General features: G+C 32.0%; 1 protein-coding gene across 1 annotated transcript; it reads right to left on the bottom strand.

Annotated features, from left to right (window-relative positions):
• Positions 1-633: 633 nt before the first annotated feature.
• Positions 634-25,998, bottom strand: LOC143051005 (uncharacterized). The gene is made up of 7 exons (XM_076224079.1): positions 25,879-25,998; positions 24,166-24,295; positions 17,683-17,825; positions 16,456-16,594; positions 8,557-8,758; positions 6,621-6,780; positions 634-1,417 (listed from the first exon to the last, which is right to left on the bottom strand). The coding sequence occupies exons 4-7, from the start codon at positions 16,459-16,461 to the stop codon at positions 1,243-1,245; spliced, it is 543 nt and encodes a 180-aa protein (XP_076080194.1). The 5' UTR covers positions 16,462-16,594; positions 17,683-17,825; positions 24,166-24,295; positions 25,879-25,998; the 3' UTR covers positions 634-1,242.
• Between the last annotated feature and the right edge of the window lie 1,325 nt (positions 25,999-27,323).

The following is a 27,323-nucleotide window of genomic DNA, read 5'->3' on the forward strand; positions in this document are numbered from 1 at the left end:
TCGGAATTGGTTCGAACCTGTACACGAGGCATGATACCACAGAGGCGGTTCCCAGAACATCTTATATATATCAGGTATGGACGTTTTCATTAAAAGTTATTGTACTGTAGATATAAGAAGATTTGCTATGAGTGTCAAAGAGACAACGCTTGACCAAAGTTACAAGTTGTAAAAAGAAAACCTCTAAAAACCACTCAAACAGGAGAACCTAGGGTCTATATGAAAAACGAGATATATGTGTGAATCACATAAAAAAAAAACCCGACATCCACTGAACAACAGATTCCTTATGTGCGTTTTTAAATAAAAAATAAAATAAATAAAAGCTGTTTACATGCACATGATGAATACATCTTCCATCCTCATATTTTTTTTCAAGTGCAACGAAATCACCGTTAGTGAGCTACCATATGATTTTTATGGAGGGAAAAAGGGGGGGGGGATCACTTATTAAATAAAATAATTAAAAAAATGCGGGACAAAATTTTTCATCCTAGGTCCCCCCTCTCCCCCCTAAAAAATAAATGGTAGCTACCTAGGACTAGCACCATACATCCAACTCATTTCTCACAATTTTGTTATTTAAGTGTACAGCGTTAAAGAATTAGCATAACCTATGAATATATATAACTTTATTTGTAAATCACACCCAAAATATGTGTCAAGCAAAAAAACAAAATATAAGCATAGAAACACAGAAGCACAAATATATGAAATTTCAAACAGTTAAAAAATATTAGATGGAAAAAACAATCTTCCAGTCATGCAAAATAAGTTAATAATTATAAAACTAATTTTTGCACATAAATTATAATACGAAAAGGAGAAACTTAGTACTGTTTTAAATTGATTTTTTTTCCAAATAAAGGGGGAACTCATTTTACCAAGTTGTAGTTTCTATAGTTACTGAATAAATGCATTTTAAAAATCAAACATTATCGTTTGATAGTTTTCTCTTCCAATATATAACTGATGAATTTAGTGCCGTTACAATTTGTGTTGAACACCACGAAAATAAACATACAAACTACAAGCAAGTAGGTAATTATCCCTCATGGCCTATATATAAGATTGATTTGATTGATTTCTGTCCCTTTTCTTGGTGGTCTGGAGTAAGCCGGAGTGCAAGAAAAAAAAACACACATTAACTATCCATGAGCAAAGATATTTGTTAGTTTAAAAGATTAAAATGTTTGTTATTTCATGTAACATTTAACAGCAAAAGGAAAATATGAAGAAAGTTTATTTTGGCTTCGGCAGTTTTGTTTCGTTAAATTCAGTATGGAAATCAAAATACTGACATCCATAAAACACGCCTTTTTCTGTTATTTTGTGGTCCGTGTCGTCTCCGTAACACAATATTGCTGTGAATGGCATGTTGAACTTTCCTTCGGTAAGTTTTGATGTCACCGTGACTCTACAATTATATAAATTAAAGTTATATGTAATTTCCCACTAAATTTTAAACGTTTTAAATTATCTCGATAATGCGATAATGCGTTAAATCAGAAAATAATTCCTAAAAGAAAATGATACAATAAGATTTTTTTTTTTAATTACGAGTAAAGTAAAATATTAGTTTGTTATGAGCTATGTCGGACTTTATGATATTATGATATTTTTTTTTAACTATTGACAACAAATATTGAAAGACTTGACTGTCTTGCGATTTAAGAGATAACTATGCCATGACAACTAGTGACGTTATCCTATCAAAATAAACGTTACAAACGATGTTGTATTATAATTTACAACTGACAAACCTCTACGTGTATCTTGAGTGAGTTTACGGGTGTTACTGTAATTCGGTATACCGTAAACAATGATTGCAAAAGTATTAATAACGGTAGTCAAGTGTCTTGAAAGATATGTTACCGGATCTTGAGAGTAGTTAAGTGTACAAAAATACAAATACAAATATTTTTATTGGCACAAACTTATTAACAATAAATGGTTAAGACCTATGGTATTACATACAACTATAATAATTGACATGGTAGAATGAAAGGTTCCATGATAACATATCATGCTAAATTATGAAAAGTTACAAAATGATGTATCATATAAGTTCACTATTTCTTATATTTAGACACTCTGATATGAAAGAGGAAGACAGTCTAAGTAATAATGCTGAGCTATTATTGACCAAAAGAGATATGTTTTCATCAGCGGTAATGTTACGCTGTATTTGAAATATAACATTTATTTTATTTTCTAATATTTCTCGCTTTGAGGTATATCTATTACATTTTAATGAGAAATGTGGTTCATCCTCAATTTCCCCATTTTTACAGACAGGACAGTATCTTTCCTCTCTAGGAATATTGAGATGTCTTCCCCTTTCAATCATTAAAGGATGTGCACTTATGCGTATTTTGCATATTGCTGCTCTATCATTTAAATTGTTTAGTGAATCAACATATGATGGTCTTTGACCCATTTTGTAGACTTGACGAAAGAAACTGAGCTCAAAAGACTCCTGTATGTTTGCATTTTGATTTTGCAAGCACTGATAATAAATTCTCTGTTTTACTTGTCCCAAGTGCTGCTTTGTTAGACAACTTTTTTCAACAAGATATGAATATCCTAATTTTTGTAAAATGCACTGAGTTTTTAGGATCCAGGGGTTTGAAAATCTTGTTGCACAGAAAATTTGATTTACAAGTGTATTTTCTGATGAAAGTATATGCTCTAGAAAATTTATGCTTGAAAAACAATTTTATTTTTGAGTTGAATTCTACCAAGCTCAGCACGACAAGCATCATTTGAAGCCTTGCAATGAACAACAAGTGCTTCTTTAATTTTAATGTGTAATTTTTCAAAGGGTTCAGAGTCCCTTAAAGATGAGTTAGCACCCCAAATTTCAGAACAGTACATCAGTATAGGTGATATTAATGTATCGAACAATTTTTCAAGTAGTCTACATGGATTATTCAGACCAACAGTTTTCTTAATTTTGAAATAGGCCTTTCTTGCATTTTCCATAAGAGTATTAATGGCTAAATGGAAATTACCATTACATTTTATTACAATACCTAAATAAGAATAATGACTAACAGTTTCAATACAAGAATCATTGTAAGTAAATTCGTCAAAAAATGTTTTACCATTTGAATTAAATACAATGACTTTGGACTTATCTGTGTTAACTTGTAGTTTCCAACAATCACAATAATCCTATAAAGCATTAAGACTATTTTGTAGTCCTTTTTTACTTTGAGACAATAAAACAATATCATCTGCATAAAGAAGAATATTTAAAGAAAAGTCCCCAATTACAACTGGACCAGAATTACAATTGACTAAAGCATAAGTGATAAAATTGGGAATGGAAATGGGGAATGTGCCAAAGAGACAACAACCCGACCATAGAAAAAAAAAAAAAAAACAACAGCAGAAGGTCACCAACAGGTCTTCAATGTAGCGAGAAATTCCCGCACCGGGAGGCGTCCTTCAACTGGCCCCTAAACAAATATATACTAGTTCAGTGATAATGAACGCCATACTAATTTCCAAATTGTACACAAGAAACTAAAATTAAAATAATACAAGACTAACAAAGGCCAGAGGCTCCTGACTTGGGACAGGCGCAAAAATGCGGAGGGGTTAAACATGTTTAGGTCATTAATATAATACTTAAAAAGTACAGGGCTCAGTAAATCTCCTTGTTTTACTCCTCGCTCAGACAAAAATGTTGAACTGAGTCCATTTGAAAACTTGATTCTGCATACTGAGTCAGTATACATTGAATAAACAATTCTAAAAATTCTATTTGGAATATCATGTATCAAAAGTTTATAGAATAGTCCTATTCGCCAAACTGTATCAAAGGCTTTTTTAAGATCAATAAAAGCTGCAAATACCTTTTTATTTTGTTGTTTATAATGATCAATTACTGATTTTAGTGTAAATATGTGATCAGCAGTGCGACTATTTTCTTTAAAACCAATTTGATTTTTGTTGATTAAGTTTTTATTATTTATGAAGTTCATAAGTCTGTTATAGATGACTTTATTAAACAGCTTACCAAGGTTGGAGCTGATGGATATGCCCCTATAATTTCCAGAGTCAAATTTGTTTCCCTTTTTGTGGAGAAGAACTAGAAAACTTTCATTCCACTAGTAATGAAAATTTTCCACTAGTAAACATAAAATTAAATAATTGATGAAGTGGTTTAATTATTACTGGTACAACATTTTTCAACATTTCATTTGAGATGATATCAGCAGATGAACTCTTACTATTACGGAGCAATCTAATAGCTTTTACTATCTCATCTGCATTTATTTCTGCGTTTATTTCATCTGATATATCAGAATAATTTAAATTAGCTTTTAGTGATTCAAATTTGTGGACTACATTGCTTTGGTGATAATTTTAATCATGATCAGACTTATTAGGATTTTTATAAAATTTAATCTTTTTGGGGAATATCATTAACAAATTTATCTTTTAATTCTGATTGCTTACTAAGTTTGTTCAAAATCTTCCAGAAAACCTTGGGATTCTTATTACATGTGTTACTTAGTTCTGAGCATATTTTTCTTTTATATGTATTTTCTTCATATTTACAAAGTCGTCTAAATTTTGACCGGAATGAATAAAACTTTTTCCTGTACTCTGCATTTTCAGGAAATTTATTTACAAGTTTTTCATAATTTTTCACTGAAGTGCGAAGCTCTTTGCAAGATTCTGAAAACCAAGGTTTTCGGTTAGACCTCTTGTTTTTTTTGTTTTTTTTGGAAAACTTTTAACTAATTTAGCTGACTTTTTTGCATTTTCATATAGTATTGAGGTAAAAGCTTCTACAACTTTGTCAGCATCTTTAAAATCTTTTTGTAAATATTCTTCAAATTTTTTCTTACTTGTTGTGTTGTTACTATTTTGAGTATAGAGGTCAATTGCCTCTTGATACCATATAAATTTATTAGGGAGTGGGTCCAGTTGACATTACACATGTAAAAGAGGGACGAAAGATATCAGAGGGACATTCAAACTCATAGATAGAAAATAAACTAACAACGCCATGGTTTAAAAAGTAAAAGAAAAGCAGACAAATAATAGTACGCAATACACAACTTGGAAAACTAAAAACTAAGCAATACGAGCGCACCAAAACTAGGGATGATCTTGTAAATCTACTTCAAGATCTGCAAAAATGTTGCTGCAATTTAAATATGTGGAACAAATCATATAAAAGGATTCATCTTCCTCAATATACTGGGCTATGAGTTAAAGAAAAAAAGGAGCGTACATTGTCGATTGTATTTTTTGTTTGTTTAATAATGCTAAATGCATCCACGAAACTATAAAGCCGAGGGGGTCTGTTGGTCTTTCCCTGGAAATACCGGTATCTTGATATGTGTATATTTTCCTTGTTTAGACCAAATAAGCTATATCAATTAAATTTACAAACATATTATGCAGGTGTAGTGGAGATGTCCTTTCAATTAACAAAACAAACTTTTGAGACTACGAAAAATATATGTACAGCTTTTCTATTGTAGACATATACCTGAATGTGACTACAGCGATTATCCCAATACTAAATGTTATTAAAGGTACCAGGATTATAATTTAGTACGCCAGACGTGCGTTTCGTCTACATAAGACTCATCAGTGACGCTCATATCAAAATGTTTATTATGCCAAACAGGTAAAAAGTCATAAGACAAACCGGATTATTTTAACTTTTGAAATTAAGATTTTTGTATGCATAAAGGAGTATATCGTCGTTGGGCTTCTAAAATGTCGTATATGCCTTTTTTGGCTAAAAATACTTTTTGACACCAATGGTCTGGGCAGGAGAAATCTTTGGTAAAATAGCATACAGTTAGACCAATCAAAATGTGTGAAATAAGACATATTACAAAATTGCCAATATCAGTTGTTTGTAAAGTTTGCTTCAAAAATGTTGTATGAAAACTTGAAAACCGTTGTAGAATGGCTTTGGGAAAAAAATAATTGTACATTTCTTTATTTCTGTGAAAATAGTTTAAGTTCCTGGATAATCCAGAAATGTCAAATTTTTTTTTCACTGCTATTTACAAAAATGTTCAAGTTCACATACGACATTTTGGAAGCATGCATTTTGCCAAAATTTTCAAAGCCTGTTTGTGAGATATTTTTTTATTGAAAAATTTGTAATTTACAACATTTTAGAAGCCCAGCGACGATATATTTCACAACTCATACGATTTTCCAAGAGCTTGCCACTGCTACTCCGCGTTTGTCATCAGTGTCTGAGCAAACACAATAAGAACCAGAGTTGTGTGAAAGAACCGCTAGTCCTTTCACCCCAAAAGTTCATTGGAAAGTACCAAGACCTGATAAATACAGACTCAGTGTCCACTAAACAAATTATACGGGATGGTCTTGAGTTAAAGATTCTAGGTGCTGACTCATTTTATCTACTTCACTTTTTGCTTTTGTTTGTCTTTGTACTATATTATTAAATTTCAACCATTTAGTCGTACACGCCTTAAAAACTCATGTGCAGGATTTTGAATATAATGCGTACGACTTTTAATCTCCTGTGCACTACATTTTAAAACGTGCGCACACGACATTCAAAAACTGCTGATAACGACTTTTAAATCATAATAGAATATAATACGTACGCAGAATACGGTGGAATTTTTGATGGATACTCAGCAACCCATTTCTCAGTTTTTGACGTTTTAGTGCCTGCAGTACTTCCCATACTAGCAGATATCTCAGAACTAATAGTAATATCTGTTTTACCAACTATTGGAATTCCAACATTTGCTGTCATTGATGCTGTAATGATATAATTTTTTTCTTGTTTTGCATATGTGAATTAAAGCAGACTATTGATAAATAAAAATACATCCTTATTATGAGGTCTTGATAATTCACATGTAGGCATTCTAGTATTAGAATGATATAGGGTTCTTTGATAGAGAAAATTAAGAATCATTGCAAAAATGAATAAGAATTAAGAACCGTCGTATATATATAATTTGATGTTCTTCATCATGACAATCAATTGCTGATAAAATGCATAATAAATTTAGAATGAAAATGGGGAATGTGTCAATGAGACAAAATTTCGACCAAAGAGTTAATAACAACCGTCAATTCCACGGCTTTTTTGGTAAATCTTTTCCCTGAGGTCTAATATTGGCTTTGCTTGTCCCTATTATTAATCGTCAAATTTAACCTAAAAGTTATTTTCCGATTTTGACATAACATAAATCCGGCAAATATCGTTTAGTCTATTTCAAATAAAAAAATAACTAAAATTGTGGCTGTATGATGTTCAAAGAATCATAGTCATAGTAATCAAAAGTCAATTAATGTCAAGCACAAGTGTTCTTGTACCTAAATATGCAATATGAAATGGTCAGCCTAAATCGGCGTATGCCATTTGCGCCTTTTTATTAAAAAAAATCGTCCTTTCTTTGCACCAATTGTGTACGGGTAAACTAAAGATAAATGTTATTTTCAATTAACCAACATAAACCTCTTCCGTTTACAAGTCGTACATATTTTATAAATTATCAATTATAACATGCATATGATGTCCCCTGCATACATTCTTAGACTATACGTAATAAGTACTGATATTTTATATGTTCAACTTCACGTTATCCACCTCATTTTTGGGCAACTGCACTCGTTGAAAACTGTAATAGCTTTCGAGAGAATTACAGTCCAGAATCGTTTCATTCACATTACAATGATCAGTTCTATTCACAGCATCCTAACAAATACTGGTATGTCACTATGCATGAAAAGTCAGGCCGGTACTACAAAAATGAGAACTATTGAAATGCATGCCTCTGTATTTAAGTCAGAGAAAGAAAAAACGAACTTCGTTGTTGGCAAGTACAAAAAGCACACACAAGATGAAATTATATAGAAGGAATACTTCATATGTGTCGTGTTATATTTCGTTTTTACGCATTCTTATGTTGTTCTTTTGAATGCTGTACATATATTTGTACTCCATGATTTTAGTGAGTGTAAACAGAGTACATTCATCTTTTAAATTTACTTATCCTGATTCCTGATTGAAATTCTATAGTAGGGATATACAAAAATATACATGTTATTATTGACAATGGATTACATAATATACAACTGGCTAACGGAAAAGTTTTATAATGATAATGATAGTCTGCATTAATTGTAACATTAATTGTAACAACTACATGTATATGTTGTGCATCAGATAACTGAGACAACAGTTACTTGATGTCTCGTGAACTATGAGATAACTGTTTTGTATTTTAAGCTCCGACATCATCAATTGGTGATTTGATGACCGCAAATTAAGGTTAGCGGAGCTAGTAAAAAACATTTGCGACATACCCATACCGCATAGTCAGCCATAAAAGGCCCCGATATGACTAGTATGTACTACGTTGAACATTTTCATAGCATTAACTGAGGGGGAAAAGATACCAGAACTGTCACTTAATGCCATTAACATTTCCAATATTCAATCAAAATGAACGTTACAAACGACGTTGCATTTTAAATAATGTTTTGATAATTCTTTGAAATTCTAATAATTAGACATGGATTTACCTGACACTTTAATTGCTTTGTCCCATCTAAACTCGTACGTATCTACTCTTTGTACTGTCACTTCGTCTGTTTTTGATAGAGACTGCTCTACTGATGTATTATTCGTTTGAGTCCAGCTGAAGACAGATGAGGGGTTCTTGAGGATTTTATTTTTTTCCAAGTCATAATGAAGACTTAACAGCCTCATCTTTCCGGCAGGTTTCTTAAAAAATGCAAGTAATAATTACACACGTAACGACGCAGATGATAAAAAAGGCAACAGTAGACTACCGCAGTTCGAAATTCACAAATCGATTGAGAATCACCAAATCCGGGTTACAAACTAAAACTAAGGGAAACGCATCAAATATAAGAGGATAATTGCGACACAACAGAAACACAACATTAAATGTAACACAAACAGAAACGAACTATAATATAACAATGGCCATTTTCCTGACTTGGTACTGGACAGTTTAAGAAAAACAATGGTGTGTTGAACCTGGTTTTGTGGCATGCCAAACCTCCCGCTTTTATGGCAAAAAAGCAGAGAAAATAGAAATATTAGTTATATATAAGAAACTGAGAATAATTGAGTCATGATATAGAATAATCCTTGATTGTTAAAACATTCAAGGCGAAAATATTAGGTTTATAAAAACATCTACAAAGTATTAGTATTCCTTCATCAAATGATCGTATGCCCAATTCAATGGTTTTATAGCGACAGAGATTTCTTCAATATTTCTTGAATTACTAGAAGTTATTTACTTCATAACCATATGCATGCACACATAAAAAGGCTCAAGTATCCAAATGTCGAACCCTATGTTATTTGTATGTCAGGAAATAAAACAATGCATTTACTTTTAATAATAGCACTTATGTTATTAATAACAACTACAATAATCATGACAATACTATTATAACCATTAATATCCCTATTAGTGTAATGATACAAACATCTTGATTATAATGATTTATAAATTATAATGTTTATAATATTCTATTAATTCAAAAGCTATAAACAAAATTATGAAACATAAAAAAGTTAAAGAGGTCTGATGGAATATCGACATGATCTCGGTAGGTGAGTTCCGGACGATCGGAAGTTCAATAAAACAAGACAAAACTGTGTGAACACATTCAAAATGTGCCGAAAAAATAATAGGTTTAGACAGATTTCAAAATAGCGAAAAAGGGAACTAGTCCCGTATGCATAAACCATTTTAATTTAAGTTTTCCTTAAACTTAGATTTTACGACGAATTCCCTTAGTTAAGTAAAAGTCTAAATTCGTATGCATACACTTTTTATACATGTATAAATTAAGTCTTCGCTTAACTTAGGCATACTTCAATCGGAACATTTCTCTAATCACTCATCTATGTTAAAGCTTCTTATGATCATTTCCATTGATTGAATTATACATACTTTTATCAAGATCTGGGATCAAATTGACGTTGGAATGAAAAACAATTCAAAATACGTAACAATGTCTATTGTTGAAAAAATTGGTGCAGACGAGAAACGATCTTTTTTTTTTATTTTGTAATTCAAAACTACCCCCTGATTTAAAAAAAAATCAATATTGAAATTGAAAAAAAATATCACTTCCTTTTTACAACCAAGACATGGGGTAGGATCAATTTTCCAGGGATCCATTAAACAAGGGTATTTTACAAAAGTCCTATAATTTTTACTAAAACACATTACTTGATTTATATGTTTAAGGTATAATCAACATATTAGCGTACATAGCAATATTTTCGTTAATAGCAGTTTATCACTAAATATATAAGAAAAAACATTATTCATAATTTAATACGGTTTAGGTATCATAAATACGTTATATAAATTTCCATGGGATAGCAGTTGTTATCATATATGGGAGGGTGTAGAGGGGACTGGGCCAGTGAATCCCCAAATAAATCACAAAATTGTTACCCCAAAAGGGAGCTTCCTGTCCCCCATTAAATCCACCTTTTGGTAGGTCTTCAAATTTTGCGATATTTTCCTTGTAAGTGAAACCATTTCAGGGGAAACATGTTCTAAATTTTTTGAATAAAACTAAATTATTTAGAATTCAACCAATACCCCCCACTCCCACACATACTGAAAACAGGGTTTTGCATGCCTGAAAATTTCTTATATCTTTTCTTCATACTGATTTTTGATGATGGCTACAATTGAAACCACGTTGTGTATTTTAAAAATCTCACGGTTTAAAATTACTTGACGTGTAAACATGCACGTACATGGTAAATATTTAGCTATAAAAAAAAAACGATCATAAGTATTTTATTACTGATATAATGCCTATTTTCGACTGATTTCTAACTGTTTTTGATGATTTAATGTTCATTATAACAAATGGACAAACATGGTCTTATTTTCACCTCAAAAACTACTCTGTGTACAATCTTACCTTTGCAAGTTTTAAGGCCTGGAATTCACTGGATATATAAAGTAAAATGCATTTAACTCACTGATAGATGTGTAGATATCTATTGTCCAGCCAATCAATGACAACCATTACAATACAAACCAGTTGTTATCTGAGAGGGAACATCTCACATTTGTATCCCAACTTAGGCCGTGTTCACATTGACCTAAACTCGGTGTTGTGTTTGTGCAACTCACACATAAACTAAACATAATTACGTTCCCATTGATAAAACTCAATGTTTACATGTAGTTTAAATTATGTTTGTTTACATGCAGTCGATAGTCGATGTAGGCCTTGTGTAGGTTAAGTGTACACAAAACTATGCATTCAAAACTTTAATTTCCCCATGTATATTTAAAAAAGAAACAATTTTCATATAAAATTGATACGATACTTATAACACTTATTAATAAAGTTCTTTACAGAAATATTTGTCTAAACTTGCTATATTTATTTGTTATAAATATGTTTTACGTAGCCTTATTAACTAGAAAAGGTCTTCCCGAATCGATTGGACGTACACACTGACAGAAGTATTTGCCACTGGTCTTTATACTGAAACAACGATTCACTCATAAGTGTATTACTGAAAAAAGGGTGAGGTTAATTGTGTGTAGTATCTCAGATCCGTTAAAATGCAATTAGAAATAAAACAAAAAAACATTACCCCCTCCCTTTGCCAAATACTCCTTTTTAATGCGTAATCGAGACATCTTTAAACTACTGCAAATCATCCAAAATGATTTTGTAAAAGGAGCAACTACTTTACTTGAAAAAAAGGGGGGGGGGGGTTCTAAGTCAGGTTTTTTTTCTCTCTCGCGAAAGTGTATAATTAGTTTTTTTATGGTACCAATTCAATATTTAACACTATTTTGTATAGGGAAACTTTAAATTCAGAATATTTGCTCTTTCTAATCATCTGAATGACCCGATTTTTTTTTAATCAATTGTGGAAAAATCCATCCCCCCTTTTTTTAAAGTCAAATGGTCGTTCCCTAACTGCTAGAAAAGTTGTTGGAAAATTTGAATTCGGTTCTACGTAATGAACATTTAAATGACATATAGTTTACAAGTGTGAACAAATCTTATGTACAGGTAGCTAAACAAGGTATACAGATGTGAAAAAAAATTTAATGTGAAACTAGTGTAAATTACATTAAACCAAACGTAAACATGTTTACTGTACACGGCGTTTGGTGTGAACACGGCCTTAGTTTACTTTAACACCTTCTGCAGGAACAAATCAAAATGACCATCAAAATCAAGAAAAGGTTTTATCTTTCTGATGTGCAAAGTATATTTAACTTTAATATATCTAGTGAATATCAGGCTTTAAAACTTTCAAAACTTCACAGGTAAGTCTGTACACAGAGTATTTTTAGGGGATGAAAATACGGCCATATTTGTCAATTTCTTATGATGAAACGTAAGGTAGATCTGTAGGGGATATCTTAGACTTTAAGTGCAATCTAAGGCGTTTTCTAATTATATTTATGCACCCAACTTATCTAAAATACTTAGGTGTTTACTAAGGAAAATCTTCACTTAAGTTGGTTTATGCATACGGACCCAGGTGCCAGGAGTCGATTTCCCCAAAACAACTTACGACTTAGATTGATCGGAAGTCATGAACATGTCATTATAGTTTGACTTAATTAAGGGCATACGATACAGTTACAGGGGAGGTTATGACGTTGCTAATGTAAAATGTTATTTTCGCGACGTCAAACTGTGACATATCGGGAAAAGATACATTCTTCGATTGATTTTTATCATTCAAACTGATTTAATTTGAAAACGAGTGCATGGACCTCCATTTTTTTAAACGACATTTTGTTTCATTTTGCAGGGAGATTATGTGGACCAAATTTTACAAAACTGTAAATAGTGCAATTTTTTTAATTTTGAAATATATACAGCAAAAAATGACGTTTTTTTCTCAATTCTTGACCATTTGATAAATATGAGTTATTTCTGAACAAAAAATGCAATTTGTGTTTATCTTTTAAAACAGAAAAGTTATGTATTTCTTTCGAAAGTGAAAATACTGCCATAAATCCGAATTTTGAGCAAATATACAAAATTTCGACCTCATTTAACTCAAAAAGTAGCACATGAAGGCATATTTTTTATTACATATTTTATTCAATCAGGTAAACAATAGCATATATGCAAATTTTCATCAACTTGTAAATACGGGATCAAAACTGTATCATATGCCCTTATGATCAATCTTTGTCGTAGGTTTTTTTTGTGAAATAGACTCCTGGGGTCGGTCATAAGAAGCATTCTTATGTCTTACGTACGTGTCAAAGGCATCTTTAGTTTTAAGAATGTAACAAGACCCAACCTCAGACCTATCTTAGAATGATTGGACAGCCCTTAATGTTTTGAAAAAGTGCACGATTTAAGAACGATTCTAGCGTCTACCTTAAAGCGATCTTACTAATTCCGGTAACACAAAATCATTCTTAAATTTTGGTCAGTTATTAAGTGTTCTGAAAACAAACTTAGCAACTCAGGGGTGTACCAAGAACAATTCGCAATAGCTTCACTTGATATTTTTTGTATGAGTGGTCCCGACTACTCTAAGCTGTACATTCACTTGTTAATAATAGAACAAGTTGCTTAAAAAAGTGAATACGTGAACCTTAAAACTTATTTATTCTAGTTATTAATTCATCTGAATAGGAAATTATATATCAGTGTTTTCTTGCGCCGTGTGTGGTGGATGGTAGTTTTTCTTTATTGTAAATCATTACAATTTTGGCTTGTTGAGAGATATGTTAAATGTAAGGCAAGGAGAAATATGTGACTTTTTTCAATTTTAAACCATGAGTTCTAAATGGTGAAGTTTAAATCATCACTTCTTAAATTTTACGGAAGCTATCATGAGTTGGTTGACCATTATGAAATATCCGTACTAGTATACATATTTTTAGGGGCCAGCTGAAGGACACCTACGGGTGCGGGAATTCTCGCTACATTGAAGACCCATTGGTGGCCTTCGACTGTTGTCTGCTCTATGGTCGGGTTGTTGTCGCTTTGACACATTCCCCATTTCCTTTCTCAATTTTATTTTTATGATATCGGATATGTTTATTATGTCGTAACTGCAGTCCCATCCATTTTTCACGAATGTGACTTGACGAATTAGACTATTTACCGACTTCGTGATATAACGAGCAACACGATTGGCGCCTCACGTGGAGCAGGATCTACTTACCCTTTCGGATCATATGAAATCATCCCCAGTTTTGAAGTTGGTTTCGTGTTGCGGTTATACACCTATTTTTGCCTATTGTGACTGTTTTGTTCACGCATCGTTATCAATGTAATGGAATTTGATAAGACTGTCATACAAGTAAGAGGTTCAGCTTTATAAACCAGGTTCAATCCATCAATTTTTTAAACTTTGAAATGCCTGTAACAAGTCAGAAATATGACAAATGTCGTCCATTCGTTTGATGTGTTTTATCATTTGATTTTTTCCATTTGGTTAGGAACTTTGCGTTTTGAATTTTCCTCGGAGTTTAGTATTTTTGCGGTTTTATTTTTTGAAAGACGGCTTTCAAAATGTAAAAAAATAGTGTTTAAAGTGAAAAGATATCGAAAGATGTGGTATGAGTACCAATGAGACAACTCTCCATCCAAATAACTATTTTAAAAAGTAAACCATTATAGTAGTGATTTGATAGAAATGAAAGTAGGACAGAAAATTAATTCTTCGTCATTTATACAAGATACAAATCCTACCATTGGCCTGGTGAATAATAGGGCACTCAAAAGAAAAAGCACTGATGGATTGTCCTGAGACAAGCATATTTTTTAATTCAATTTGACTTTTTATAAAAAAAGCATTGTAGCAAAGGGGAAGAATAATGGTGGTCTGAGGCCAGAATTGTTTTCCTTAGGTTAAAATGGGTAGTTGATTGTTATGCGCATTTTATCGTTCATTAAAACTTTTATATGATTCATTTAAGGTGGTTTTAATTTCTTTGCGAGGAACCAAAAACGGAGACGCCAGAAAATTATCAAGAACTCGTAACTTGAAAACTATTGCGATGCAACTTAAGGGGGAAATAAGACCGATCTACGAACAACCCGAGGAAGCTTTGATTTACACTCTTTAAATGATCTTAGAATTATCTTATCTTCCCCTTAATTCAATATTTACGACCGCTCTTGAAAACATTTCTTGTTTCCAACCCCAGTATCATGAAAACCTATCTTAAGTTATATTTGAGAGAAAAACTTACGAACGCTTTACGAGAAAGTTACGATGGTGCTAGGAGTGTCTCTCCAATCCCCACGTGGTTTACTTTTAACAATTTTACAGCTATCTTAGTGTACACTTACGACTGCGAGTTAAGATAGTACTCTTATCGACTTTTCCGAAGTAACCGTCTATGATTTTTTAAGAGAATGTTAGAATTCGAGGCAAAATCGAGATTAAATGTCATCTGTGCGTTTATCTGAACGATCGAAACACATACTTCAATTAAATATTTGTTTGGTTGTTTGTCGTTATGTTGTACTGTTACACCACTGTCACATGTTAAGGGAGAGTTGGCGTCTATATACATGTGTAACCCCGCCACATTGTTTATGATCTTATATGTGCCTGTCCTATAAGTCATAATTTGATTTTAAGCATTGAATGCTATTTCTTAAATTGTTTCATTATGAATAAGGCCGTTAAATTTTTCAATCCAATACATAGTTTCATATTTTTCATGTCTATTCTTTTTATAACCGACCAGACAGTATGGGTTTCAAGTCTCATTGTTGAAGATTCTACGATTGCCTATAATTGCTTACATCCACTTCGTAAGTTCGAGATTACATTTTTATTGCAAAATCATGTCGGAATATATCGTTATCATTGTATTATCGTTCCACGGTAAATATATTTATTTAATCATTAAAGGTTGAATTCAAAATTATTCACTCAAGAAAAGGTTATATGCTAGAGATCTGCAGAAATAAGTAAGCTAGTATTGAATATCAAAACTGAGGGTCAAAATGTAAGGATAACATTAGAACATTTTCTTGTGACTGCCACCATGTTTACCAATTTTCCGCCAGAGATTTTTGGCCTGTCTCAATTTATATTTTTCTTTATCTTTATCTCTTTGTCTTTTAATTTCTGGTCGTAGTTTTGTTTGTCTCGGACTCGTTGGTTTCTCATTAACTCTTTTATGATATGTTTATAGTTGTTCCATATTGTATTATTATATCAATAGTTGTTCTTTTGTCGGTAAATTTATTGTCTTGAATATTAAATTATTCGAAAAACTGAGGTTTTTAATACCCCCTATTATTTTGCCTTTTAAGCATATACAACCAAAATAATTGATGAGTATTCTGTACAAATGGTACACGAAACACGCGTCTGGCGTACTCATTTTGAATTGTGTATCTTTAAATGATATTTTTCATAGATAACATTAAAATAAAAGTTATATTTACCACCATAATTCTGCTAAACGAAGACAGACTGTTATCCTTATAACCGCCTTGATCCTTCGGTTTATCAGATGGTTTATAAATCCCTTTCAAAAACAAACTTTGTTCTCCTTCAAAATTAGAATCTGTAAATCCAACCCATCTAGTAAAATAACATTTGTTTTTAAATACATTTAAATAAATGGTCCCTTTCCTCAGTAATTAGCTTTTTGTTTCGTGTTTTATAAAACTGTTTATCTTTTTGTCGGTTTCTGTTATTTTGTAATGGCATTGTCAGTTCGTTTTCGACGTATGAGTTTAATAATCCCTTTTGTGTCCTTGCCTCTCTTCTATTGAGGATGTATGAAAGGAAAAAAAAACAAAATGAGTATCATTGGGGTAAAGTTTTACTGTGTTTCGTAAAAAACCCCAAAGGAGTCCTAACATATGACAAAAATTCCTAATTCTCAACTAAGTACACCCTTAAGCGTATTAAAGAGATAAAGGGTCTCAAACAAAATAAACCCTTCATTAAGTTTAGTTTGACGTCCATTATCACTTACTAGTACACATGTTTGTCTAACGGTCATCTGAATAACGCCTCCGAGGTGTGCGGGATTTTCTTGCTGTGTTGAAGACCCATAGGTGGTCGTCAGCTGTTATTTGCTGTTTGATCCAGTTGTTGTCTCTTTGACACATTCCCATTTTCCATTCTAAATTTTAAGTCACAGTTTATTGAAACGTGGAATAAGATCCCAAGGGGATAAATAAAACATACAAGATACTGACAATTATACCATGACAAAACACGAAATACGCCAAAAAGACAGACAAACAAGGTCAAAACGACCTTTAGCACCAGTATGAGTTGAAGTATTTGCTACTAGAGTTGGATCATACTACAAAAATGAACATCAATGCGGGGTAATAACAACAAAATAAACATCATTGTTGACAAAGAATTCTAAAAAAAAACCCAAAACAAATCACACACTGTCCTTAATTGTCCGACATTTTAAGCTTTAACTTACAATTTTTATTTAAAAAAAATCTGAAATCAAGAAATGATTTAATCGAGTATTTGTCAAGAAGTGAAACAAAAAGAATAGTTAAATTCAACTTAAAACATACTCAGCTTCTTATAATGTTTACTTTTTTCGAAACAGAATTATTTACCTGGATGCATTAGAGAACAATACAGTTATTACCAACACAAAGAAAATATGGTTTATAGTAGAAAAAGATACTTACGCACCAAAGGTCACAATAATTGTTGATACTTCGTCATTAAATTCGTAATGTTTCAGATTATGTATATCATTACGGAAAATAAGAGACCGTCCTGAATACACAGGTCCTTGCCACACTACACATTCCGGCTCTTCAGTAAAATCCTAAAAAAGGGAGCTTTACTTTGATATATTTATGACGATATGACATTGTCTTCTAGACTACTAAGTGTTTGTGTATGCACCAAAAAAAGAGCAAAATGTATTACTTAGTTTTGTATTGATCTGTTAAGATTGATATCTTTTTTTTAAATCACAAATTTAACTTTACTATTAATTTCATCATTTTAATAAGAATTTTCTATTACAAAACAGGAACAAAGCCCGCAATTACTGTGCTGTCACCTTGGATTACAAAATAACCTTGTAACTGATGTTTGGCTTAAGTTGATGTTTGTCCTTAATGTGTGAAGATTTATTAAATGTTATTTTTGATATTGTTCATATTAAAGTTATTTGAAGAACACATTTAAAAGAGTATTCTTTAAATTTGTACTTATATAAAAAAAAAAAGACATTTCAGATGCCAAGTTTATTTTTTGAAAGTTGAAATAACAAATGTTCGTCACATTAAAACACAGTGACCTCACATTCGATGGCATTGCGATTTGAGACTCTTTGAAGTAGACCAACCGCAAAAAGCTTTTGAAATTTTACGTCATAATTTGACTGTTTTAAAAGTGGAGACGATAGAAATTTTTCCGAATTTTGCTCGATATCTTCATACAGGTGATAAATCCGACACGTAGCAAGTAAGCTCGACCTCCATTCTTAGATGACTAGGACTTTTCGTTTTTTTTCTAACGTATATCGGTGGTTCTCTCTGGGCACACCGGCGCACTAGATCCCACCACCAATACAAGCTGACCGTAACGAAATAGCACAATAGTGCTTAAACTGGCGTTAAACAACAATCAATCAATTCTACAGACAGGACATTTAAAGGTTGTATATATTTGACTTCGAAAATTCAAAGCTATGATATGTTTTTTTTTTTAAATAATTTGATTTGTGTGTTCCACAGAATATTCTCCGGGATACCCCTGAATAGACTTATGTTCAGCCAGAAGGTAATTACTATTTTAAAAATTTAGATACCTTTCATAAATTAAAGCAATGTTGCGTCAATATTTTTGACTGTTTAAAGACACCTGCTACAAGTGAATCAACACCTATCATTTCTTTTTGTAAACATAAAAAAGGAAAAGGGAGCACGTGTAAGACATGTGATATGTTAATCACGACTCCTGATTTTACTAGTAATTTAACATCTAAAACATATTATACTAAATCTTTCGAGCCTCTGGACTGTTCCACGGACAATGTCGTGTACGGAATTGGATGTACTTTGTGTGGACTACTTTATGTTGGTGAAACTCGTCAAACTTTGCGTAAGAGAATGATTCAACACCGGTCTGATGATAAAGATCCTCAATTTAGGGTTCTTTATAACAATTTTAATCAACCGGACCATGCTCGTTCTTTATTTATGAAAGTACGCATCATCGATAAAATTTATCACCACACCAGTACTTAGTACTCCTTTCCGTAAAGATAGAGAAAATTTCTGGATAATGGAATTATGGACTGCAATGCCATATGGTTGCAATCATAATATTAAAAGAGTAGGAAAATTTGTAAAGCTCTGCCTTCAGTGATGTTAACGTAATGAGTTTATTTAATACTACCTTACGACAAAAACGTAGTCACGGGCAAAAACATTACCATCGGCCTAATGTAAAAAAGTCTTCCAAATCTAGATCACCCTCTGGGAGCTTTGATGACATTCTTTCACATCTTCATCAGCAACTAGGGTTACATTACATAAGATAATCAATATCTGCAACGTTCTACATTTGAAAATGCCTGTACCAAGTCAAGGTAACATCTAAAATTCCTATTTATTTTCAAAATCAGTCTGTTCCTATTGTATCCTACAGTAACACCAAAACCATTGCACCTAAAATATTTTACTATAAACAAGCAGTGCAGGACCCTGGATTAGAACAATACCTAAAAAAAACCGACATGTGACTGTTCCCACTCGCCTTATAATTACAGCCCCTCTAGTCATGTTATAACTGGGGAACGAAACATAATTCAACATGAAAATCTCCGAAAGGTGATTTCTCATGGTCCTAAGTTTATAGAATCCCAACACTTCAATTGGAACCATAACTTCAAAATAATTACGGATTCCATTGAGGACTACACCAAAGCATGGGCTAGGCGAGAAGAATTTGATCTGGACACTTTGTCAGAATGGGTTAAAACTATCAGGTCTCTGATAAAACGTCGCATTCACAAGTTGAAAAACTGTGTGAACGATCGACCAAAGTCCGTTTTCAGAGACAAAGAGGCCATGAAATGTCTATCATCTCTTCATGATAAGTACGTTGTTGTTCCTGCAGACAAAGCTTCACATAATATTGTCTTTGTATGTAAATCGTATTACTACGAATGTCTTGTAAAAGAATTAGGTATAAAGGAGCACTCAGGTAATCCCACATACAAAGACATATCATTTGACCAGGATGAGATTTTAGCAAATCATAAGTCCTTCATGGCTTCAATAAACATTAGATTGAACACCAAATCGGAGGACTTACCTTGCTAGTATTGGATACCAAAGCGTCATAAAATTCCGTACACACAACGGTATATTGCTGGCTCTTGTTCATGTTCCACTAAAGAATTGTCCATTAGATTGATTAAAATTCTGTCCGCAGTGAAAGAGAATCTTCAGAAATACTGGGAAACTGTTAACTGGCGTAGTGGTATTAAGCATATGTGGATACTTATCAGTTCTAAAGAACTTCTAGACAATTTTAAATCGCGGTCTTTTTCTTTAATTAGTTTTCAAAACTTTTGATTTTTCAACCCTGTATACCACCATTTCCCATGTGAAATTGAAAAATCTCCTAAAAGAAATAATCCAAAATGCCTATCAACATAAAAATGGTAGCATACGCTATAAATTTATTACTTTGTGATTTCATAAGGCATATTTCGTTAATAGTGACAAACAAAAAGGTAAAACATGCTACACAGAAGAACAAGTGGTCACTATGCTGGAGTTTCTTATCGACAATATATTTGTTGAGTTTGGAGGTAGACTTTTCCAACAAATTGTCGGCATTCCTATTGGAAGAAACTGTGCGCCTCTTCTTGTCGACCAGTTCTTATTTTCATATGAATCCGAGCTCCTTCAGACACTTGTCAAAAACAAGATGATCAAAGAAGCCAGATTTATTTAATTTCACTTTCAGATATATTGATGATTTTCTTTCCATAAACAATCCGAACTTTTCTGATTGGGTTCCATAAATATATCCCCCAGAGCTAGGAATTAAAGAAACAACAGACACGGCTTCCTCCGCCTCAATTTTAGACTTATATCTCGACTTTGACTTACACAGTCATCTCAGTACCAGAATCTATGACAAACGAGACGATTTTAATTTTGAAATTATAAATTAACCCCACCTTAGTAGCAATATACCAACTTCACCTGTATATGGGATACATATTTCCCAACTTATTCGATATTTAAGAGCTTACAGCTCGTAGTCAGACTTTGTAAAACGTCATCAGTGTCTGAGTAGAAAGTTGATGAACCAGGGGTATGTCAAAGAACGTCTCGTCCTTTTTCTAAAAAAGTTCATCGGAAAGTACCAAGACCTTGTTGATAAATATTCCGTATCAACTTCACGAATAATACATGATGGTCTTGATATACAGATTCCGCGTTCTGTGTACTGATGTTGTTTATCATATTAACAACGTGTTTTATTGTTCTTTCATTTGTCTTTGTTCTATTCTTAATATTACTTTTACTGTTGGATTGTTTTATGTAAAATGTATTTAACTTGGCTCGGTACTTAAACATCCCGTCAATGTATTTGTATTGCCTTTCATTTTTTGCTGATGTATGCGACTTTTTGTATTTCTTTGGTTTTTATAACGTGACTCTGTACTTTAAAAGATCCCGTCAGTATGATATTGTTCTATCTTATGTCATTATGACATATTTCTATTATGAATTACAAAACACGTTGAACCACAAACGTCAAAATTATTCAATCGCGTAGTGGAATGAACTATTTGTGGATTCTTATAAATTCTACATAACTTTTGGACTATTTTAAATCTCGGTCTATTTCTGAAATTAATTCTTACTTGCTTTTGATTTTTTAACCCTGTATGCTAACATTGCCCATGTGAAATTTTAAAAATGTTTGTATATACAATGTACGTTGGACGACAAATATATGTGACGTATACAATTTTCTGACGTCAGACACGCGAATCAATGAATGTGTTTGTAGATAGATGTTTTTGTGTTCTGTTAAATTGTTCCTTTTAAAATTGTTACACGATGATGACTGCTGTACCCATATTTTGACTTATTTATTTATTATGTCTGTTTAGTTCACGCATCATTGTAAATATAACGGAATTTGAAGAGACTGCCATCAAAGAGAGAGGGTTAGCGCTATAAAACCAGGTTAAATCCACCATTTTCTACATTTGAAAATGCCTGTTTCAAGACAGGAATATGACAGTTTTTGTCCATTCGTTTTTGATGTGTTTTATTATTTGATTTTGCCATGTGATTATGAAGTTTTCGATTGGATTTTCCTCTAAGTTCGGTATTTTTGTGATTTTACTTTTTAATTGTTTTTTCTTCATTTTAAATATGTATAAAAAAGGTTTGTTTAATAATCTAATAGACTAATTTCAAATTGCAAAATTAAAGTAAAACGAGAAAGATTTATACAATATATCTGCATCAAGGAATAATCAATATTGCTTTTGGTGTCATGCACTGTATCCAAGTCTTAAAAATAAATAAACATACAATAAATCACTGCACATTTAACAAAAGTGTTGTTTAGTTCTACGTATTTTTTGTGTTAATCCTGAAATTTGACAAAAATGAACTTCAACACATATTGTAATTTTTTCTGCAACAATTTCCCCTTGTCGGCTCTAATAGAGGAATTTAAGAATATTAAAATTTACAGTCTGCATACAATCATACTTATTCAAATTTTTGCTTCAAGCATTATCACAATGTCCAACAATGGTGTTTTTTTATTTTCATTTTCCTTATTGAATCCATATGAACATTGGCTAAATATTGGTTTCTTTATGTAGTTAAATGTTTTTATTGGTTGCAAGCCTTAGATACTAGTTTGCGTTTGTTTTTATATAAAAGTCAGATAAATGTACGTCAATGAATTGCTTAGACTATAACTTTATAATAATTGTCATGACAACGGATCATTTTAATTGTCGTTTGAAATGTGATTTGCTTATTTGGATGTCAAAAACAACATGTACGAGTTTGACCAGTATTAAAAAACCGAAGTTCGGAACGACGAAATTTTAATCTTCCGATACAACCAATCTCCCAAAATTTGCAATTTGTCTACTTCAGAATTTTTTTTTGGAAAGATTGTTCATATATATTATTTTTGTAAAAGTATATGGACTTTCACTCTCTACATTATTCGGTGCAAAGAGTAGGCATTCGTAAACTATCCTCATCATTAGATAATTTGAAGAAAAATGCAACGAAAATAAAATGAAATCCTGCCAATTGATCTGATATAAGGGTAAACTAGTGTTATTCATTGCAAACAACTGAATAGTCACAGTCAGAGCAGTTTAAATTTTAATAAACACAAATTTTCTTCACATATACTGAGCCCATGTGTGGGGATGGATCTATTTATTTGCGATTTTAGTATAGTTCAGATAAGAACGCCATCTTTATCCCCAATCATCCTTATTTTAAAGGTACATTTGATTACAACCAACATTAGCTTGCCCACTTTAGTTTAAGGTATATCAAGGTATTTTATCGACGTCAATAAACTAAGTAACAACATAGAAAAGGAATAATTCATAAGCTTTATTTAAAGTCACCATAGTATATTTACAATGGCATACTATAAGCTCTTAACCGACATTATGAAAGAGAAAAAAACCAACAACATCTAGAGCAATAGTTTAAATCAAATATACGATGGAGTAATAACAACAGAGGCTGTTCAACATCCCAAATAAATAAATCAATTCAAACAAAAATAATAAATTAAACTAAGGTTAAACAATTGAAGGTGACTGCGTAATTGTCCATCCCTTCCAAATGAATAGAACCCTTAATCATGTTAATCATATTCATATTTTTACCATCACTCATATGCTTTTCCTACAATTACGTGGAACTCAAGCTTTGTAGTGTATATATACACAACAGCGGTATTTTTGAAATACTGACCTGCTCAGCTAGAATGTCAAGCGAGCCCTTCAATGGTAAGCTGATGTTCGATCTGTTTGAGTCCGTTTCAAAAGATAAAATGCCATAATTATTTTATTGGAAATTTAAAAGTAATATTTTTCTTTTCATTTTTTATGAAAGTAACTCAAAACTTACAAAGTCCTCTATCAATCTCACAGAGGACGCTTTGTCATCGAAATCCTTGCGGAAACTAACATTGTACTCTTCATCTGCGTGTACGACGAATATACTTCCTTTGTAATGCGTGTCTGCGTATATAACCCACCTGAAATATTGTTAAATATTTAAATCTAAACAGAGACATATAGTAAATCGACAATTTTAGTGAAGATTGCTACATATAATAATTTATGTAATCCATTAACAATTCTAATGCAATTATTTTGTAACAATTGTTCTGATTGGATGACAGTACGCGTAAAATTCTCTATCTCCTTGTCTGTAACTAAGGAAGCCGACATTTTGAATTGCTGACTATATTGACATGTAATTTCTACAATAATAAGGCAAAAAACTCACATGTTGCACCTAAATAAAGGCAACAGTAGTATACCGCTGTTCAAAACTCATAAATCCATGGACAAAAAACAAAATCGGGGTAACAAACCAAAACCGAGCGAAACGCATTAAATATAAGAGGAGAACAACGACACAACATCGAAACGCAACACACACAGAAACAGACCAATCATCAGACAAAACACCACGAGAATAACAAATGTAACATGAAAACCAAATACATGAATTTGGGATAGACAAGTACCGTGCCACGTCTTATCTCAATATCTCAAAAATAAGAGAAAACACAAACGACTCAACGTTAAAATGCAACACAAAGAGAAACGAACAATATATAACAATGACCATCTTCCTGACTTGGTACAGGACACTTTTAAAGGGGAATAAAAGTGGTGGGTTGAACCTGGTTTTAAGGCATGCCAAACCTCGCACTTTAATGGCAAAGTTAAATATAACATTGAAATGACAACATAATATTACAGGACTACACTACAAATAAATAGGAGAACATATTAGACACAGAAAAACATGATTAATAGATAACAAAAAGCATCAGGTTTAAAATTCAATACGCCAAAAACGCGCCTTGCCCACACAAGACTCACCAGTGACGCCCAGATATAAAAGATCGAAAGTGAAAAAAGTACAAAGTTGTACAGCACTGAAGATCAAAAGTTGAAAAGGTTTCGCAAAATACGGCATTGTTTTTATGCCCGGGATAAGAACATTCTTATTATATAGAACAATTCATGCTATTGCAAACAGTAAATTTTATCAAATGAATATGAAAGAGATATACACAAAGAAACTAAAGTATTAACTAATTACAGAAAAAAATCTTCTTTTTATCAAATTTTATTTTATTCTGAAGCGGCACAGAAGCAAGAAAACGCCCGGTGTTTATGTTTGACGCCGGAAGCATACCTATGACGTCACCCCGGGAAGGGACCAAAGAAGATAACATCTTTTCGCGGAATTTTCTTTAAAGAAGATTTTACACTGAAATCATGATTGAAATTGACTACCGATTGACGTCCTTAAAGCTTCAAATACAATACAGTTACTTGTGGTTTTTTTTGTCACCTTAGGTTTATTTTTTTTTAACAAATTGAATTCTCCTTTTTAATTTCTTAATGTTCAGTTTTTTTATATATATATAATAATAAATGTGTTGAAATACAATTTTAATTCAGTATCCTTAAGTGCTGTTTTCTTGTTTTGTTTTGTCTTATTAACTTCTCTCAAACGACCACATATATTCGCCTTTTTAACAATTCTACTTCGAATGACAATTGCCAAAAAATGACCGATTTGGAAATTGATACATACACCCCATTTTGGCATCTAACACTCGATGTTATGTCTTGGAAGCCAACGTCAAGTAAACGTGGACAGGATTCCGTCAAAACTCTGCTTCTTCCTAGAAAATCCTTGTGTTCGTACAATGTAATCTTCAATGACAACCAAGACAATATTAAAATTAATATCAGTATAAACATGACATCGTGTATTCTTGTAAATTGTTACATCCGAATAACTCATTCATTCCATAGGTGATAGAAAACATCGAACAAAGTCCCATTCTCAAAGTCGTTCCTCTACACCCCCCCGAAAAAAGTTAACTAAAGAGCCTGAAATTTTAGTTTTTTGCAATTTTCTTTAAAAAATCTACTCTTGAGAAAATGAGACAGTCTCAAAATATAAAATCCTCCCTTCTGTTTTATTTAAAATATCAATAATTTACCAGTATGCAATACGTTTAATTGGACACATATGCGGTGTTATTCCAATGTTCCTAAAAAAACGTGTTTCCTTCTTTTGTTTGTTTCAACATAATATTTTTTTAGTAGCCATCTGTATATATCTTGGAAGTCAATTATAAATGAAGTAAATATTTGAAAAATAAATTGAGGTATTTCCTACCCAAATGCTAAAGTTGTGATAGGTAAATACTAACTTTTTGTTTAAAATGTCAGTTTTAGTGGCAGATCTAGATTTATATACACTGATTTAAAAAATCCGATATCTATCTATGTTCGCTAATGATAAGGTAAATAAGTAGGTATTTTTGGTCTACAAAATTCACTTCCGGTTTCATTGAACCTGACTTCACACTAATATAAAAAAATAAATAATGGGACTTCCAAACATTAACATTAATGCAAAAATTGTTATTTCAATCTGTTTAAAAGAGTTACTTCTGCTTAACACGCTCGAAGGTCATTTGTATGCAATCCAATGTATTTTACTGACAAAATGAAAAATAAACTGCATCGATAATTATATTACGGTTTACAATTTTTGGAAATTATACTATATAAATTTTAAGGACACCATTGTGAGGTATGAAACTACGCATACATTAAACATTTTAATTCAACAATGAACAAAAACATACTCCTAAGTCACTTATAAAAGGCCCCGATATGACAAATTTAAAGCAGTTAAAACAATAAAATTCACGTCTTAATTAATATACAAGACAATTAACAAAACACAAATAATATACAGCAACAAACGACAATCACTGAATAATACTCTCCTGAATTGGGACGAGTACATTGGGATGCGACAGGTTGACAGGTTTGCAATCGTCCAATCCTTTTTTTGGGATAATAGTGTAACGGCATACTATATGAACAAAATTATAAAAAGTAGTTGAAAATGGCGCAACTCATTAGATCGATACAAAGTAGAAAAACAGGTTAAAACATAGATCTGATATGGCAGGGTATTTATATATCCACAAGAAAAAAAACAACAATTATTACAAA

Source organism: Mytilus galloprovincialis, chromosome 11, assembly GCF_965363235.1.
Source record: "Mytilus galloprovincialis chromosome 11, xbMytGall1.hap1.1, whole genome shotgun sequence".
NCBI classification, from domain to species: domain Eukaryota; kingdom Metazoa; phylum Mollusca; class Bivalvia; order Mytilida; family Mytilidae; genus Mytilus; species Mytilus galloprovincialis.

Coding starts and splice junctions, on each gene's coding strand:
- LOC143051005 (XM_076224079.1), bottom strand. Junction 6,781..8,556: donor CAAAGCAATTAAAGTGTCAG/GTAAATCCATGT, acceptor ATATCATTACAG/CATCAATGACAGCAAATGTT. Junction 1,418..6,620: donor AAAATTCCACCGTATTCTGC/GTACGTATTATA, acceptor ATATAATTGTAG/AGTCACGGTGACATCAAAAC.